This window comes from Haemorhous mexicanus, chromosome 27 (assembly GCF_027477595.1).
Source record: "Haemorhous mexicanus isolate bHaeMex1 chromosome 27, bHaeMex1.pri, whole genome shotgun sequence".
NCBI classification, from domain to species: Eukaryota; Metazoa; Chordata; class Aves; order Passeriformes; family Fringillidae; genus Haemorhous; species Haemorhous mexicanus.
The window spans coordinates 4,587,096-4,605,674 of NC_082367.1; the positions used below are offsets into that span (position 1 = coordinate 4,587,096).

The 18,579-nt window shown below is 49.7% G+C and overlaps 1 protein-coding gene across 1 annotated transcript in view; it reads left to right on the top strand.

Annotated features, from left to right (window-relative positions):
- Window positions 1-18,579, top strand: part of CSMD2 (CUB and Sushi multiple domains 2) — a 90,373-nt gene that overhangs the window by 20,712 nt on the left and 51,082 nt on the right. The window contains exons 11-17 of the mRNA XM_059868782.1: window positions 1,563-1,766; window positions 3,217-3,341; window positions 9,055-9,151; window positions 10,486-10,590; window positions 14,868-14,986; window positions 16,438-16,507; window positions 18,457-18,573. Of these exons, the coding sequence (XP_059724765.1) occupies window positions 1,563-1,766; window positions 3,217-3,341; window positions 9,055-9,151; window positions 10,486-10,590; window positions 14,868-14,986; window positions 16,438-16,507; window positions 18,457-18,573 (837 nt within the window). The remainder of the gene's footprint in view (window positions 1-1,562; window positions 1,767-3,216; window positions 3,342-9,054; window positions 9,152-10,485; window positions 10,591-14,867; window positions 14,987-16,437; window positions 16,508-18,456; window positions 18,574-18,579) is intronic.

Genomic DNA, 18,579 nt, shown 5'->3' on the forward strand with positions numbered 1-18,579 from the left:
ATTTCAGGTGTAGAATCATTAAATCATTAAATGTGGAAAAAACCTCCAAGATCTTCAAGTCCAACCTTCATCCAAGTGCCCCCATGCCCACCCAGCTGTGTCACCAAGTGCCACCTCCACTCTGGCATGGAACCACTTGAACTCTGATCACTCTGGGAGTGAAATGTTCTTTATTTCTCTTCTCAGGGGTCACGCTTGCATTCAGCACATCTTTGGGGTTTAGGTGCTTTGGGATTTAGGAATGATGAGTCATGCTTGGATTCAGACATTCTTCAGGATTTAGATACTTTGGGGTTTAGGAGTAATCACTCAATGGTCATGCCTGGATTAAGCCAATCTTTAGGATTTAGGTATAATCAGTCAATGGTCATGCCTGAATTAAGCCAGTCTTTAGGATTTAGGTATAATCAGTCAATGGTCATGCCTGAATTAAGCCAGTCTTTAGGATTTAGGTATAATCAGTCAATGGTCATGCCTGAATTAAGCCAGTCTTTAGGATTTAGGTATAATCAGTCAATGGTCATGCCTGGATTAAGCCAATCTTTGGGGTTTAGGTATAATCAGTCAGTGGTCATGCCTGGATTAAGCCAATCTTTAGGATTTAGGTATAATCAGTCAGTGGTCATGCCTGGATTAAGCCAATCTTTGGGGTTTAGGTATAATCAGTCAGTGGTCATGCCTGGATTAAGCCAGTCTTTAGGATTTAGGTATAATCAGTCAATGGTCATGCCTGGATTAAGCCAATCTTTGGGATTTAGATAAAATCAAGCCATGGTTATGCTTGGATTCATCCTCTCTTTCTGATTTAGATATTTTGGGCTTTTAGATACAATCAGTCAGTGGTCAAGTTTGGATTCAGCCCCTGCTTGGGGTTTAGGTAGGATTGGTCAATGGTCGTGTTTGGATTCAGCCTCTCCTTGGGGTTTAGGTACAGTTGGTCAATGGTCGTGTTTGGATTCAGCCTCTCTTTGGGGTTTAAACACTTTGGGATTTAGGTACAATCAGTCAATGGCCAAGTTTGGATTGAGTCCAAATACTTTAGATTTTTAGGTACAATCTGTCAATGGCCAAGTTTAGATTCAGCCCCTCCTCGGGATTTAGGTACAATCAGTCAATAGTCATGTTTGGATTCAGCCCCTCCTTGGAATTTAGACACTTTGGGGTTTAGGTACGATCTGTCAATGGCCAAGTTTGGATTGAGCCCCTCTTTGGGGTTTAGGTACAATCAGTCAATGGCCAAGTTTGAATTCAGCCCTTCCTTTGGATTTAGACACTTTGGGGTTTAGGTACAATCTGTCAATGGCCAAGTTTGGATTGAGTCCCTCTTTGGGGTTTAGGTACAATCAGTCAATGATCAGGTTTGGATTCAACCCTGATCCTTCAGGCTTTTCGGTACAATCCGTCACCAATCAAGCCTGCATCCACCCCCACCTCAGCATTTAGCTACTCGGTGACTTCGGTGTGAAACTGACCACTCTTTACCCCAGCAGCTGCGTGCCCCCACTAACGGTGTTTGTGTGCCTCCCCTCCCCTCCCCTGCCCTCCCCTCCCCTGTGTGGCAGCCGTGCCCCGCACCAGCGCCACGCAGTGCAGCTCGGTGCCGGAGCCGCGGCACGGCCGGCGCCTGGGCAGCGACTTCGCCGTGGGCGCCCTGGTGCGCTTCGAGTGCAGCCCCGGCTACAGCCTCCGAGGCTCCCCTGCCATCCAGTGCCTGGCCATGCCCGGGGCCCTGGCTCAGTGGAACTCCTCTGTCCCCACCTGTGTGGGTAAGTGTCACCCGGGGTTTTTTGAAGTTTTTCTGAGCTTTCTGATGTTTGCGTTCTTGTAACGAACTTTCTCGCGCGCTTGATGTAAATGAGGTGTTGTTTTGCATTCTTTTGTGGAGGAGGAGAAATCTGGTGGGCTGGTGGTTTGTCCAGTGTCATTGGAGAGGTGGCACTGTCACCCTCCAATCCACTGTCACTTTTGGAAATCTGTAAATGTTGGAGTCAGAAATTAAAAGCTCTCTTTTACCTTGAAAAGAGTAGCGTGTCCACATTGTTTTATTTCAGGAGGAGAAATTTGGTGGGCTGTTGGTTTGTCCAGTGTCATTGGAGAGGTGACACTGTCACCCTCCAATCCACTGTCACTTTTGGAAATCTGTAAATGTTGGAGTCAGAAATTAAAAGCTCTCTTTTACCTTGAAAAGAGCAGCGTGTCCACATCGTTTTATTTCAAGAGGAGAAATTTGGTGGACTGTTGGTTTGTCCAGTGTCATTGGAGAGGTGGCACTGTCACCCTCCAATCCACTGTCACTTTTGGAAATCTATAAATGTTAGAGTCAGAAACTCTAATATTTTTACCTTGAAAAGAGCAGCATGTCCACATTGTTTTATTTATTTTATTTCATCCTATAGTGACAAGTAGGTGGCACTGGGGGAGGTGGGGACAGGGTGGGTGGCACTGGGAGCAGTGCTGCTCTCTGGGTTGTCCTGAAAGGGGACAGGGGCTGGATGTTGGTGGTGTTTGTGGGTCTCTTCCAGCCTGTTCTGTGGGAAAATCAACAGCAAAACAAAGCACTAATGAATTGAAATGGAAATGGAAATGAATGAAATGTAAAAAACTTCTTTAAAACATCTCATGGTGGTTCTGTCCAGAAAGGTTGTGGCTGTCCCATCCTTGCACTAATGAATGTAAATGAATTAAATATAACAAACCTCTTTAAAACCTCTCGTGGTTCTGTCCAGAAGGGTTGTGGCTGTCCCATCCCTGGAAGTGTCCAAGGCCAGGCTAGACAGGGATTGGAACAGCCTGGGATGGTGGAAGGTGTCTGGGTGAAGGGATTTGGTGGTCTTTAAGGTCCCTTCCCACCCAAACTGTTCCATGGTTGTCAGATAAAATACAAAGCCCAGCCTGGCTCTGAATAAGAGCAGTTTAACCCCAAATTCCAGAGAATTGACATGTTTGATCCAGTATTCTTGTGAGATCTGGGACAGCATCTCAAATAAATCAGATCTGGCTGAAAGCTGCTTTCCCCTCCTCTGAAGGAGAGCAGCTCCTGAAGATCATCCTCGTGTGCTCCCCTCACCCAAGGAATGTGCCAAAAGTTGCACAAAAAGTTACTGGAAAGAGGATTATTCCAACAAATCTCATCCTCAAATCACAACCAGCTCTTGATTTCTTGTCATTTGAACGATGTTTTGACCAAACCAATTCCTTCTGCTTTCCTCCTGGCAGTGCCCTGCGGGGGGAACCTGACGGAGAGGAAAGGAACCATCCTGTCCCCAGGCTTCCCCGAGCCCTACCTGAACAGCCTCAACTGCGTGTGGAAGATCACAGTGCCCGAGGGAGCAGGGATTCAGGTACAGCCAGGACAGACAGGAGGACACTTGGGGTGTGCTGCTCTCAGAGAGGCCCAGTGTTGGGAAATTGCTGCTCCTCACAGGACAGGGATGCATTGATGTGGAATTCTCTGGAATCAGGCATTCACTTCCTGCCAGGATTAGGCACTGGTTGGGAAATTGCTGTTCCTCACAGGACAGGGATGGATTGGTGTGGAATTCTCTGGAATCAGGCATTCACTTCCTGCCAGGATTAGGCATTGGTTGGGAAATTGCTGTTCCTCACAGGACAGGGATGGATTGGTGTGGAATTCTCTGGAATCAGGCATTCACTTCCTGCCAGGATTAGGCACTGGTTGGGAAATTGCTGCTCCTCGCAGGACAGGGATGGATTGATGTGGAATTCTCTGGAATCAGGCATTCACTTCCTGCCAGGATTAGGCATTGGTTGGGAAATTGCTGCTCCTCGCAGGACAGGGATGGATTGCTGTGGAATTCTCTGGAATCAGGCATTCCCTTCCTGCCAGGATTAGGCACTGGTTGGGAAATTGCTGCTCCTCACAGGACAGGGATGGATTGGTGTGGAATTCTCTGGAATCAGGCATTCCCTTCCAGCCAGGATTAGGCATTGGTTGGGAAATTGCTGTTCCTTGCAGGACAGGGATGGATTGGTGTGGAATTCTCTGGAATCAGGCATTCCCTTCCTGCCAGGATTAGGCATTGGTTGGGAAATTGCTGCTCCTCACAGGACAGGGATGGATTGATGTGGAATTCTCTGGAATCAGGCATTCCCTTCCTGCCAGGATTAGGCATTGGTTGTGAAACTGCTGCTCCTCACAGGACAGGGATGGATTGGTGTGGAATTCTCTGGAATCAGGCATTCCCTTCCTGCCAGGATTAGGCATTGGTTGGGAAATTGCTGCTCCTCACAGGACAGGGATGGATTGATGTGGAATTCTCTGGAATCAGGCATTCACTTCCTGCCAGGATTAGGCATTGGTTGGGAAATTGCTGCTCCTCACAGGACAGGGATGGATTGATGTGGAATTCTCTGGAATCAGGCATTCCCTTCCTGCCAGGATTAGGCACTGGTTGGGAAATTGCTGCTCCTCACAGGACAGGGATGGATTGATGTGGAATTCTCTGGAATCAGGCATTCACTTCCTGCCAGGATTAGGCATTGGTTGGGAAATTGCTGCTCCTCACAGGACAGGGATGGATCGATGTGGAATTCTCTGGAATCAGGCATTCCCTTCCTGCCAGGATTAGGCACTGGTTGGGAAATTGCTGTTCCTCACAGGACAGGGATGGATCGATGTGGAATTCTCTGGAATCAGGCATTCACTTCCTGCCAGGATTAGGCATTGGTTGGGAAATTGCTGCTCCTCACAGGACAGGGATGGATTGGTGTGGAATTCTCTGGAATCAGGCATTCACTTCCTGCCAGGATTAGGCACTGGTTGGGAAATTGCTGCTCCTCACAGGACAGGGATGGATTGGTGTGGAATTCTCTGGAATCAGGCATTCACTTCCTGCCAGGATTAGGCATTGGTTGGGAAATTGCTGCTCCTCACAGGACAGGGATGGATTGATCTGGAATTCTCTGGAATCAGGCATTCCCTTCCTGCCAGGATTAGGCACTGGTTGGGAAATTGCTGCTCCTCACAGGACAGGGATGGATTGCTGTGGAATTCTCTGGAATCAGGCATTCACTTCCTGCCAGGATTAGGCATTGGTTGGGAAATTGCTGCTCCTCACAGGACAGGGATGGATTGCTGTGGAATTCTCTGGAATCAGGCATTCCCTTCCTGCCAGGATTAGGCATTGGTTGGGAAATTGCTGCTCCTCGCAGGACAGGGATGGATCAATGTGGAATTCTCTGGAATCAGGCATTCACTTCCTGCCAGGATTAGGCATTGGTTGGGAAATTGCTGCTCCTCGCAGGACAGGGATGGATTGATGTGGAATTCTCTGGAATCAGGCATTCACTTCCTGCCAGGATTAGGCACTGGTTGGGAAATTGCTGCTCCTCACAGGACAGGGATGGATTGGTGTGGAATTCTCTGGAATCAGGCATTCACTTCCTGCCAGGATTAGGCATTGGTTGGGAAACTGCTGCTCCTCACAGGACAGGGATGGATTGGTGTGGAATTCTCTGGAATCAGGCATTCCCTTCCTGCCAGGATTAGGCACTGGTTGGGAAATTGCTGCTCCTCACAGGACAGGGATGGATCGGTGTGGAATTCTCTGGAATCAGGCATTCCCTTCCTGCCAGGATTAGGCACTGGTTGGGAAATTGCTGCTCCTCACAGGACAGGGATGGATTGGTGTGGAATTCTCTGGAATCAGGCATTCACTTCCTGCCAGGATTAGGCACGGGTGATGTTTGTGACCAGGCAAGGCTGGGGCTGTGCCAGGGGACGGGCAGGCTGGATTTAGGGAAAGGTTCTTCTTCCCCCCAGGGCGTGGGCACAGCCCCTTGGCTGCCAGAGCTCCAGGAGCAGTGCCAGGGAGACACAGGGTGGGATTTGGGACGAGCAGGACCGTGGTCCCTCAGTGTGACCCCTACTCTGGCACAAGAAGGGGAATTTGGGTTAAATTTTAGGGAGAAGTTTTTTATTAGGATTGTCCAGGGAGGCTGTGGGTGCTCCAACCCTGGAAGTGTCCAAGGCCTGGTTGAGCAGGGCTTCCAACCTGTTCCACTTTTGGATAGTGGGAGATGTCCCTGCCCACAGCAGAGATTTTGGAACAAGATGAGCTTTAAAATCCATCCCAATCCCTTAAAATTCTTTGATCCCTTATTTTTGGGGCCCCCAGCAGTGCTGAGGTCTGCACTGCCACGTGTCACCGTGTCACCGGGATCTGCTGTCACCTGGTCACCACCCATCACCTTCTCTGGGTCTTCCAGGAGGGCAGAAAGCCCTTGGAGAAAGATTTTGGCTTTTCAGGACTCGAAACAGCTGCAGGGAGGGGTCCCAGGGCAGCCCCCAGGGAGGGAATGACCACGGAGCTGGAGCTGGAGCTGGATCCCCCCTGGCTCCACTTCCTTTGGGTTCTCCATTCTTAGATCTTCATTCCAGCATCACTTTACCCCCTTTTTGCACAACAATTAAAGGTTAAACAGCTGTAAATCAGGGAAGGAGGTGAAATGGAAGCTTTCTTGGTTAGCAGCACTCCGGAGCAGGATTTTTATGTAATCAGGGTAGGAGCTGGCACTTCTGCCATGAATTATTCATTCCCGGAGCAAACCTTCCTGAGTGAATTAATTTATACACGTGGCAGTAAATAGATGCAGATCCCTTGTGAATCCACATGTCAGACTAGAATTAGGACCTTAAAAATGTTTATTCCGTTAAGCTGGAGGAGGGGGGAGAGAGGAGAATAAATAATTTAGGCGGTGTAAGAGCAAACAAAACGCTCGTTCTCACTCCACTTCCAATAATGCAAATCACAATAGGGGTGTAATGAGGCAGGAAAAAAGGGAAAAAAAGGAAAAAAGGGTCAGTGGGAGCAGCGGAGGCTCCGTGGGGGTCACTGCCATTCCTGCTGCGTGAACTCCACTCACTTTTTGCTAAAAAAAAATATTTGGGAAGAACTTTACACCCGGAGTAAATCAAGGAGGAAATGGGTTTCAATGGCTGAAATGAGGGGATTGATTTTTATTATTATTATTTATCTATTTTCAAACGCGGGGTTTTGATTTGATGTGCAGCAAGGCAGAGGGAAGTGGGGGGGATGAAGAAATCAGGGAATAAGATCTGGGGAGAAAGGGAGAGGGTACACACGTGCCTAGTGAAAGTTTGAGGGCAGTGAAGTCTCCTCACTGCTCGTTTTTCCCAATTTTCCAGCACTCTCCTTGTTTGGAGCCAAGCTGTACAACTCATTTATCCTCCTGATTCAAGATTCCTTTTGGATTTGGTTTCTTTTTTCCCCTGCCAGTTTAATTTGAGATACCCAAAGTTAGAAAATCTCATCCAGACCTTCCAAATTAAATCTGAATTTTCCCCAAAACAGGTGGTTTTTACTCAGATTTCCTGCCTCACTCTCACCCCATTCACCAAACTTGGGTTTTTAATGGGACACTGAAGGCTTTGAACCATCAGCATTTAGGATTTAGGCAGAATCCCTGTTAATGGTAATCCTGGCAAGCAAAGCTGTGCAATTCCTTGGAGATCCTCACTCAAGCACGAGCTACTTTTCGGTATAAATTCAGGTTTCTCAGCTCTGCTTTTCAGTGTAAATGCAGATTTCCCAGCTCTGCTTTTCGGTATAAATTCAGATTTCCCATCTCTGCTTTTCGGTATAAATGCAGATTTCCCATCTCTGCTTTTCAGTGTAAATGCAGATTTCCCATCTCTGCTTTTCAGTGTAAATGCAGATTTCCCATCTCTGCTTTTCAGTGTAAATGCAGATTTCCCAGCTCTTTTTTTCAGTGTAAATTCAGATTTCCCAGCTCTGTTTTTCAGTGTAAATGCAGATTTCCCATCTCTGCTTTTCAGTATAAATTCAGATTTCCCAGCTCTTTTTTTCAGTGTAAATGCAGATTTCCCATCTCTGCTTTTCAGTATAAATTCAGATTTCCCAGCTCTGCTTTTCAGTATAAATGCAGATTACCCATCTCTGCTTTTCAGTATAAATGCAGATTTCCCAGCTCTTTTTTTTTTCAGTGTAAATGCAGATTTCCCAGCTCTGCTTTTCAGTATAAATGCAGATTTCCCAGCTCTGCTTTTCAGTATAAATGCAGATTTCCCAGCTGTTTTTTTTCAGTATAAATTCAGATTTCCCAGCTCTGCTTTTCAGTATAAATTCAGATTTCCCAGCTCTGCTTTTCAGTATAAATGCAGATTTCCCAGCTCTGTTTTTCAGTATAAATGCAGATTTCCCAGCTCTGCTTTTCAGTGTAAATGCAGATTTCCCAGCTCTGTTTTTCAGTGTAAATGCAGATTACCCATCTCTGCTTTTCAGTGTAAATGCAGATTTCCCAGCTCTTTTTTTTCAGTGTAAATGCAGATTTCCCAGCTCTGCTTTTCAGTATAAATGGAGATTTCCCAGCTCTTTTTTTTCAGTGTAAATGCAGATTTCCCAGCTCTGCTTTTCAGTATAAATTCAGATTTCCCAGCTCTGCTTTTTGGTATAAATTCAGATTTCCCAGCTCTGTTTTTCAGTATAAATTCAGATTTCTCAGCTCTCTGGATGTTTCTCATCCAAGGATTTCTGTTGATGTTCCAGCTAATGGAGCCAAGCACTTCCTAAGGCCTCCAAACCTTGTGGGGCATGGCAGGGAAAGGTGAAATCTGAAAATGCACTCGAGTGATCCCCCTAAAAGCTGAGGAACAAGGCAGGAACTTGACTGGATTTTTAAAATCCCTTGTTTAATGTGAGGTGGTTTTGGGTTTATTTTATCTCCAGGTTGCTGCTGGTTGCTCTCATTTGAAAGGGCTCAAAGCCTTCAGGGATTTCTCCAAACAGGGGAGGGGAAAGGCTGGGATTCTCAGCAGCTGGGCACTTCCAGGAGCTCTGGAGCAGCAGCAGAAAACAGCATTTCTCTGTGGAAGTTTGGGGGAAAATAGCTGGAAAATCCCAGTGGGAATTTCAAAGGCAGAAGTCTCCAAGTTTTGCCAGTGCTGAACCCCCAGAGTGTGTAAACTCAATTAGTGACCCTTTAATTGCTATTAATTTGATTTATTCCCATTTTTTTTCAATTTTTTTTCCTTTGTTTTGTTTCTCTCTGCAGATCCAGGTGATCAGTTTTGTCACAGAGCAGAACTGGGATTCCCTGGAAGTGTTTGATGGAGGAGACAACACAGCCACCATGCTGGGGAGCTTCTCTGGTAGGTGGCCCTTGAGCCCATCAGTTCCTGCCTCATTTTATTCACCTCACAAAATCAAACTTAAAAAACCATCAAAGGCCAGGAATAGATTTCAAGGGAATGGTGTGCTCTGTTGGATTGGGAATTTCAACTCCATCTGCCTGTGGGAAGGGTTGAGAGGGAGCCTTAAACACAAAGGCAGTGGGGTTTTATTCCTGGGAATGGGAATTCCCTCAGCTCTGCTGGGATGTGAGGCCACCACACCTGGCAGGGTCACCTGACCTGCTTGATGTCCCCCAGAACAGGTGAAGGGCTACAAAACAAACTCTATTTTTCCTTGGAATTTTTGTATTTCCTTTGGAATCCTCGTGGTTTTCCTTGAACTTTTAGCAGAGCAGGGAGGAGCCAGGCTTTGAGAGGCTTTCAGTGCAGCACCACTGGCAGAACAATGGCCCAAAACCTCGTTTATTTTTAAATAAAATGCCCTGAGCTTGGCAGGAGAAGGGTCTGGGGTGGAGCTGCCTTGTCCTGCTGCTGCAGCAGCTTCCAGGGGATGAAGGAATCCCGAATTTTCCTGGGCCAAGCTCCACAGGCTGAAATCCAGGAGCAGCCCCTGGAAAGGGCCTTGGGTATTTCTGGTCAGAAAGAACTGATCAAAACCAAGAGGAGCTGGTTAAGGTGAAAGGACTTGGTGTTGTCAGCAAATCTCCCAGGAAGGGGAGAGATCCTCTCTGTGAAAAACACCAATTGCTTGGTTTTGAAAGTTTAAAAGTTTAATAGTAATAAAATGGTTATAAAAATAGTCATGCAATTAGAGTAATAATAATTTGGACAATTTGAATCAGGACAATATGAGACAATAGAAACAAAGAGTTATGGACAGTCCAGGTACCTTTTCTGGGCAAAATCAGCCCAAAGAAGTCCCCAAATTAACAGAGGATTAACCCTTAAAGCAACAGCCTGTTGGATATTCTTACACCTCATTTGTGATGCACAAATTCCATTCAAACACAGGATTCTGTCTGGGCTGTGTCAGCTTCTTCCTCTGAACCTGACAGCAGGAAGTTCATTTCTCCTGATAATGGAGCAATAAATTCTCTGAAAGATTCAGGTGTCCTGTGGCTGCTATTGGTGCGAGTCCTTTCTTTATAAAAGTATCTTACACAGCACAGTTTCTATTTTAACATTCTGTTTTAACCTCAAACTATATTTGCCACCCTACTTAAGAGAATTCATCCAGCCTCACTTCCCAACACAACACCTGTCACATTTATTTTAATGTTTGCCAAAAGCCAATCACAAAATGTGCATTTTTCACACTCTCCACTGCCTTTGTGCACCTCTTGTTTTGCCAGGAACCACAGTGCCTGCGCTGCTCAACAGCACTTCCAACCAGCTCTATTTGCATTTCTATTCTGACATCAGCGTCTCTGCCGCCGGCTTTCACCTGGAGTACAAAAGTAAGAGCAGCTCCAACCTTGATCCTGCAGCTCCAGCCTGGATCCTGCAGCTCCAGCCTGGATCCTGCAGCTCCAGCCTGGATCCTGCAGCTCCAGCCTGGATCCTGCAGCTCCAGCCTGGATCCTGCAGCTCCAGCCTCCATCCCGCCGCTCCTGGGGGCTGGAGGAGTGGGGGAAGGAGCTGCTGTGGCTCCCTGCTCTCAAGGAGGGAGTGATCAGTGGAGAAAAGATGGAGCAGAAGGGTGGGATGACCCTGGTGTGGCACCTTTTTGTGTCTGTGTGGTGGCACAAAGGGGTAGGAATCCGTGGGTGCAGGGCTGGGATCTGGGTGTGGGAAGTGCTGCTTGCCAGAGACTTGCAGCTCTTGGCATTCCCTGCTGGAACCATCAGGCCTGGACATGGGCTCATCCCAAAAATCCTGGCTGGAAGGGTCCTCAGAGGTCATCCCCTGGGAGCTGCTGAGGAGAGCAGGGTCAGGGGGAGATAAAACTCAATTTGCACATTCTGATGGAGCCTGAGCTTGGGAAAACTGCAGGGATGGGGCAGCACAAACAGCCTGGGTGGGCTCTGCTCACGGGCTGGGGGCTGAACTCGATGATATCAGGGATATCAGGGTGGGTTTTTGATGATATCAGGGTTATCAGGGTTATCAGGGTGGGTTTTCTGCAGTATTTTAGTGCAGAAGAAAGTTTTCTGCAGTATTTTAGTGCAGAAGAAAGTTTCCTGCAGTACTTTAGTGCAGAAGAAAGTTTCCTGCAGTATTTCAGTGCAGAAGAAAGTTTTCTGCAGTATTTTAGTGGGTGCTGGGGATGTTCCCCTCCCTCACCTGCTGGCCCTGCTCCTGTCCCCACAGCCCAGCACCCTGAGCTGCCCTGGGCACGTTCCTGCTCCCAGGAATTTCTGTGCTGTGCTCAGAGCTGTCCAGGCCCTGCACAGGAGCATTCCCAAGGTGGTTGATCCATCCTCCTTTTCCAGCTCCAGCTGAGGGAGGCACCTTGGCACCACCTGTGGAAGCTCTGATGTTGTCTGGGCTCCCCCTCCTTTCAATGGAAGGTTAAAAACACCTTAAAAACATCTTTAAGGTCCCTTCCAACCCAGATTCTGGGGTGGTGTGGGGCACTTGAGTGGGTTCCTGGGTAGAGATGATCCCAACACCCCCTGGAAGGGCAGCACTTTGCTCCCAGCAGGTTTTTTTTGGGAATACAGACCCCAGCACGTGGCTAAATGTGATTCTAGACAGAGAATGTGTTTTCAAAATAAAATCTCCAGTGGTGAGAGAGCAAACCTGACTGAGGCAGGGAAGAGAATCCTCTGGGAAATGGCTGTCAGGTTTGGATGGGGATGACAAAAACTCATGTTCCCCTGGGTCTGTGTTTGATTCCTGATGTCTGATCAGGAGAGGTGCAGCAGCCCAGCTGCAGGGGGTGGGGGTGCCTGGGGTCTGTTATTGCCACTGGTTGATAACACTGGCAGAGAATCCTGGACTATCCAGAGCTGGAAGGATCCACCAGGATCATCCAGTCCAGCCCTGGTCCTGCACAGGCACCCCAACAATCCCAGCCTGCCCAAACACTCCTGGAGCTCTTGGGAATGTGCCCATTCCCTGGGCAGTGCCCAGCACCCTCTGGGGGAAGAACCTTGCCCTAAATCCAACCTGAACATGTTGGGGTTATCCTGCAGAGCCAGGAGTGGCATGGATGATCCTTGCAGGTCCTCAGGACATTCCATGTGAGGTTGGAATTGGTGCCCCTGAGCCCAGCAGCAGTGAGGGGGTGCAGGAGGGCACTGCCAGCCCATCCAAGGGCTGTGGGACAGGGCTGGGAGCTCCTGCAGCTCCCTGGCTCGTGCCAGGCTGGCCTGGCCGTGTCCCACAGCAGAGCAGGGAATGCTGAGACCCCTGGGGACAGCTGTGTCAGTGTCCCCAGCCCTGCTGGGGCACTGCAGGGCTGCTCCCTGCTGGGCCCTGGGGCTGATGGCTGGTTCTGAGCACGGCTCTGGGCTCTGGAGCCAAGGCACCTTCTGCTGCTCTGGGCTCTTTCCAGGGCTGCCAGTGGATTTTGGGATGGTGCAGTTTGTTCTGTGGGGTGGCCACAGGAATGCTGCCCCAGGAGCTGGGGCTGCCACATCCCTGAAGTGTCCAGGGGCAGCTTGGAGCAGCCTGGGGTGGTGGGAGGTGTCCCTGAAGTGTCCAGGGGCAGTTTGGAGCAGCCTGGTCTGGCAGGAGGTGTCCCTGAAGTGTCCCAAGGCAGCCTGGGCTGGAGGGAGGTGTCCCTGAAGTGTCCCAGGGCAGCTTGGACACCTGGGCTGGTGTCCCTGAAGTGTCCAGGGCAGCCTGGGCTGGTGGGAGGTGTCCCTGAAGTGTCCAGGGGAAGCTTGGACACCTGGGCTGGAGGGAGGTGTCCCTGAAGTGTCCAGGGGCAGCTTGGTCTGGCAGGAGGTGTCCCTGAAGTGTCCAGGGGAAGCTTGGACACCTGGGCTGGTGTCCCTGAAGTGTCCAGGGCAGCCTGGGCTGGTGGGAGGTGTCCCTGCCCAGGCAGGGGGCACTTGGGTGACTGAGGACCCTTCCCACCCAGAGCAGTGTGAGATTCCCTGCCGTGGCACAGCTGGGGCTGCTTTGGAGCCCAGCAGCACTAAACCTTCCAGGATTTGCTGCCTTTGCTCACTGGAACCTTGTCCATTATTGAATCCAGCAGGATTACAGCCACCCCAGGACTGGGAGAGAAAAAAATGTGCCCAGCCTGTGCTCTGGGAGCTGCAGGAATCCTCTGGCTGTGTCTCTGTTTCTTCTCCACCTCTATTCCAATCGATAAATCCTTTGAGCACCCTCCTGCAAAAATCATGGCCAGGTTTTTCATGAGCCTGGGGATTATCAGCCCTGTCTGTTTCCTTGGCTGAGGAAATTAATAGGTGTTGATTTTCAGGGCAGCTGGAAATAATGTGATTTCTGCTCTGTTTGTACAATTGGAATCTCCCAGCCCTGAGCCCTGGGTTTTTCCTGTGTTCCTTCTGGTGGGAAGTTGGGAGAGATGAGCTAAAACAGGGGAGGAGAACCCAGGTTTCTCCCTCACTGTGGTGCTCAGACTGAGCTCTTACCTCTGCATGCTCCAAAGGCAGCAACAATTTGGGACTGAGTGAAAGGCACTGATGTGGAGGAGAAGTTATTTAAAGCCATTTTCCCTCCTGCCTCTCTGAAGGTCAGGCAGCACATCCAGGAGCGTGACTGGGCTTTGGGAGGAGACTCAGCCTCTCCTCACTCCTTTTCTCTTTTATTTTCCCCTGCCTGGGGCTCTGTGGGGCTGGAGCAGAGCAGGAGCCTTGCAGGGATGCAGGAGGGGATCGTGGAGAGGAGCTGCTGGGAGAGGGTGTGAGGAGCCTGCAGGATTGCTTTTATCTCCCTGGGCTGTGCAGAGGGGAGATGAAGGGAGAGGAGAGATTTGGAAAGGAGAGGAGAAAATGTGCTTGGGAGAGAGGGAGGTGTGGGAAAGGGCAAGAAAATAGGGAAGGGAAAGGGAAAGGGAAAGGGAAAGGGAAAGGGAAAGGGAAAGGGAAAGGGAAAGGGAAAGGGAAAGGGAAAGGGAAAGGGAAAGGGAAAGGGAAAGGGAAAGGGAAAGGGGAAGGAAAGGAAAGGAAAGGAAAGGAAAGGAAAGGAAAGGAAAGGAAAGGAAAGGAAAGGAAAGGAAAGGAAAGGAAAGGAAAGGAAAGGAAAGGAAAGGAAAGGAAAGGAAAGGAAAGGAAAGGAAAGGAAAGGAAAGGGGAAAGGAAAGGGGAAAGGAAAGGAAAGGAAAGGGGAAAGGAAAGGGGAAAGGAAAGGGGAAAGGAAAGGGGAAAGGAAAGGAAAGGGGAAAGGAAAGGAAAGGGGAAAGGAAAGGAAAGGGGAAGGGAAAGGAAAGGAAAGGGGAAAGGAAAGGAAAGGGGAAAGGAAAGGAAAGGAAAGGGGAAAGGAAAAAGGAAAGGAAAAAGGAAAAGGAAAAGAAAGGAGAAAGGAAAGGGGAAAGGAAAGGGGAAAGGAAAGGAAAGAGGAAGAAGGGAAGGAAACCCCTCGCCCCACACGGGATGTGGCAGGTTGTCAGCTGGGTTTGCAGCAGGATATTCCCAGCTGTAGATGTGGGAATGGAAATGGGCTGTCCCTGGAGCATCCAAAGGGAATTCCCCACCCAGAGTCTGCGGTGGGGGTTGGCCAAAGGGAGCGGGGTAAAACAAAACGCGTGTTCCCGTGCCTCCAGCCCCTGCAGAGCCCCATCCCCACTCCCTGAGCTCCCGTCTCCCTTCCCCCGCAGCCGTGGGCCTCTCCAGCTGCCCGGAGCCGGCGGTGCCCGGCAATGGGCTGAAGATCGGCGAGCGCTACCTGGTGAACGACGTGGTGTCCTTCCAGTGCGAGCCCGGCTACGCCCTGCAGGTACAGCCCCGCCCGCAGCTCCCCCGCTTCTCCACTCTGCACTGCCTCCGGGTGTGACTCTGAACTCCGTATGAAGTGTTGTAGCAAGGTCTGCTCACAGCTCAGCCCCACAGAGCAACCCTTGCCCAGCCCCAGAGCCAAGGACCCCGCTGCAGCCTCAGCCCCAAAAGTGCAAACAGCAGGGGATGGAGGGGAGCAGCCTGGGAGGGTGGGACTGCATCCCCTGAGCTGGAATGGGACACTGAACCAACATGGAAAGGGACCAAAACTTACAAAAGTGTGAAAACTCATCCTGGGTCCATCTTGGGTGGAGCCCTGGCTGGGCTCTTGTGCTGCCCCAGGTGGATCCTGTAAATATATTTTAATAAATCCCTGTTTTGTTCTTTAACTCTGTCCAGCCTCTGGTCCAGGTTCCTCTCAAGGCATCACGACCTTGTAAATCCGAGGGCTCCTGGAGGTGAGGACGTGGCTGTGGCTGCTGTCCCTGCTGGGAGAGCCCTGGAGGAGGAGGAGGGGAAGGAGAAGTGTGAAAACTTGTGACTCAGGGTCCATCTTGGATCCATCCTGGGTCCGTCTTGGATCCATCCTGGGTCCATCTTGGATCCATCCTGGGTCCATCTTGGATCCATCCTGGGTCCTCCTTGGGTGTAGCCACAGCCTTGTGCTGCCCAAGGTGTCTCCTCTAAAGACCTTCCAATAAACTCCTCCTTTATTCCTTTCTGTCCAACCTCTTCCAGATCTTTAGGCATCACCAGAAGGATTCCTGATTTTTATGTTCTCTCAGTTCTTTACTCATCTGTTTGTGGCTCTGTGGTTGTATTTGGGGCCAGGCCTGGTACTTTTCCCTCCCTTTTCCTGAGGCTGAAAGACAAAAGACATTCCAGAGCTCCAGGCTGGGGGTCCCAGGTTCTGTCCTTCCTTGGTTCTTCCAAGGTTGAGACCAGCTCTTGGAGACACATCTTCATCAGCAAAGTTTAGTCCCTGTCTGAGGGAGAGGATTCAGAGGTGGCTGAATTACCTCACTCTTTATGTCTCCAATTGGTGATTTTGGTCAATTATGTCAATTATGCTAATTTTTGTCAATTTTGTCAATTATGCTAATTTGCAAAATCTGCAGAACTGTATTCACCCCCCCTTGCAGGAGTGGGCATTTATGGACATTTTCCCATATCTTCCCTTGGACTCCTCCAATAAAGACCAGCCCTTAGTGACCTCTTCACTAATATTATCTCCACAGATAATCCCCAGGTGTGAAATATTATCTCCAAATCCAATTGTTTTATTCCTACATCCTTTAAGGCATCGCTTTTTCTGGTCCCCAGATGCAACAGGCATCTCCCTCTGGATCAGATCCATCTTGCAGGGAATTTTTTCCTGCCAGGACAGGGAGGGGCTCTCCCCTTGTTTTCCACCCAGCCCCCAACCCCCTGTTTTGTTTTCCATCCCTGCAGGGCCACTCTCACATCTCCTGCATGCCGGGCACGGTGCGCCGCTGGAATTACCCTCCACCCCTCTGCATTGGTAGGAATCAACTCCTTTCTACCTGGCTGATATTTATAACACTTCCCTAAAATAAACCACAAAAAAACCAAGGCTAAAGAGCTGATTTAGAGAAATTCAGTTGGTTCTGCAGGTGTGAGAGGGTGTGGGAAAACTCTGGGTTGCCAGGGAAATCGTGCCCGAGAAGTCCCCGTGGGCTGCCTGGAGTGCTTTGTTTTGGATGTTACAGATGTGGCTCCAGCACAAAATGGGAAACACAGAATTATCCCCTCAGCACAAAACCATTCAGGAGGGAAAACCTCCAATTTCCTCGTGCTGGAAGCAGGTTGGTTTCATGGCTTGAGGATTTTTTTTCCCATCTGAAGCGTGGTTTATTTTGGTGGAATGTATCTGAGACCACCAGAGCTGCTCCTTTCACTGGGGCCTGCTCTCTCCCAGGATCCCAACTTGCTGTGGCCACTCTGCTGTCCAGCAGGTGACCACAGGTGACTTGTCCAGGTCACTGTTTACCCTCAGATCTGTTCAGGTGTTCAGGCCTGGAAAGGACTGGACATTCCATTTTCCCTGTGGAAGAGGCCTGGAGGGAACTTGCAGGAGGTTTTAAAAATTATTTCCAGTCATTTGCTTTTAGCAAATGTAGATGTTTAATATTCATATTGCACATTTTGCAGCTCTGAGAGAGACATTTATGCATTTAATAGCTTTATTTAACAGTTATTTTGGGCTCCTGCTGTTCCAGCTTACATCATTTGGCTTTAAAGTAATTATAAGAGCCAACAGTTCTTTTATCTGATGATCTGCAGGCCAGGGATAAATGGAGAGATATTTCCAGGAGAATGACTGAGCTAAAGGACCCGTTCCCTTGGGAGCTGCTCTGAATGGAAGTCCTTGGGCTCAGCTGGGAGATCCCAGCACGGAGAGGAGCATCCCAAAAGCTGCCAACCCACCAGTTTGGTTCTTTGAATCAGCACCAGCCTCCCAACCCAGCAGGATTTTGGCTGTGCCTGTCTTTTCCCTTCCCTGGGAAAGGTCAGGCAGCTGCAGAGAGGCAGAAACACATCTGGGGCCACTCCTGGAGGAGTGACTGTCACCTTTGTGGGTGTGACAGTGCTGGGGCTCTGCCCTGTGTCCACCAGAGCTCCTGCTCCAAGCACAGTTTGCAACTCTGCTGATTTTCTCCTGGTCTGCTTCCTCCAGCTGCTGGGCTCCTAAATAATTCAGCAGCAGCTCTATTAAAGAGCCATTAGGAGGAAAAAGAAAGAGAAATCTTCTGGGAGAAACCTCGTTAGGAGCAGGTCTGGGGTGATGAGTATTGGACAAAGAGCCTGGGCCTGGCTGTCACAGCCAGTTAGGAGAACACCTGGCTGGATTCAGCTGGGTGCTGCTGCTGGGACCAGCTGGAGGTCATCCAGATAAGCCTGAGAAGGTGCTGTCAGTGCTTCCATTTCATGGGATGCCTTTTGTAAACATATTTTTTGGGGCTGTGGTGGCTGGCAGTCGGTGCGGGCGGTGAGCAAACACTCTGTGCTGGATTTATCAGTGACAGACTGCCCAGGGATTGGCAGGGGAAAGCAGAGGCTGTAACTGGGGTCAAAACAGGAGCACTCAGCTTCTTCACAGCCCTTTTCTGAGCTGGTGAAGGTGTCAAGCGAGTGCTGGTGTCTGGTTTGATGCAATGTCTGTGGGCAGAGCGGGTGTCCATCCCCCCCTCACTGCTCACATCTGGCTCTCCCTCTGTGGTGGCCCAAACTGGATCCCTGGGCTCAGTCTTCATCTCCCAAGGGCAGGAGAAAGGCACATCCATTCCTGATGTGGCCCTGCAGGGCCTGGAAACTTGGTGCTGGTTCCTTTTTCTCAGCTGAGTCTTTAATTCCTTGATTTCCCATGGCCCTCACCCAGACAGACCCCTCAGGGATCCTGGAAGGGATCCTGTGACTGCATCCTGCCAATGAACCCTGTTGTTTTTCCAGCCCAGTGTGGAGGAACAGCAGAAGAGATGGAAGGAGTGCTCCTGAGCCCAGGATTCCCAGGAAATTACCCCAGCAACCTGGACTGCACGTGGAGGATCCTGCTGCCAGTGGGGTTTGGTGAGA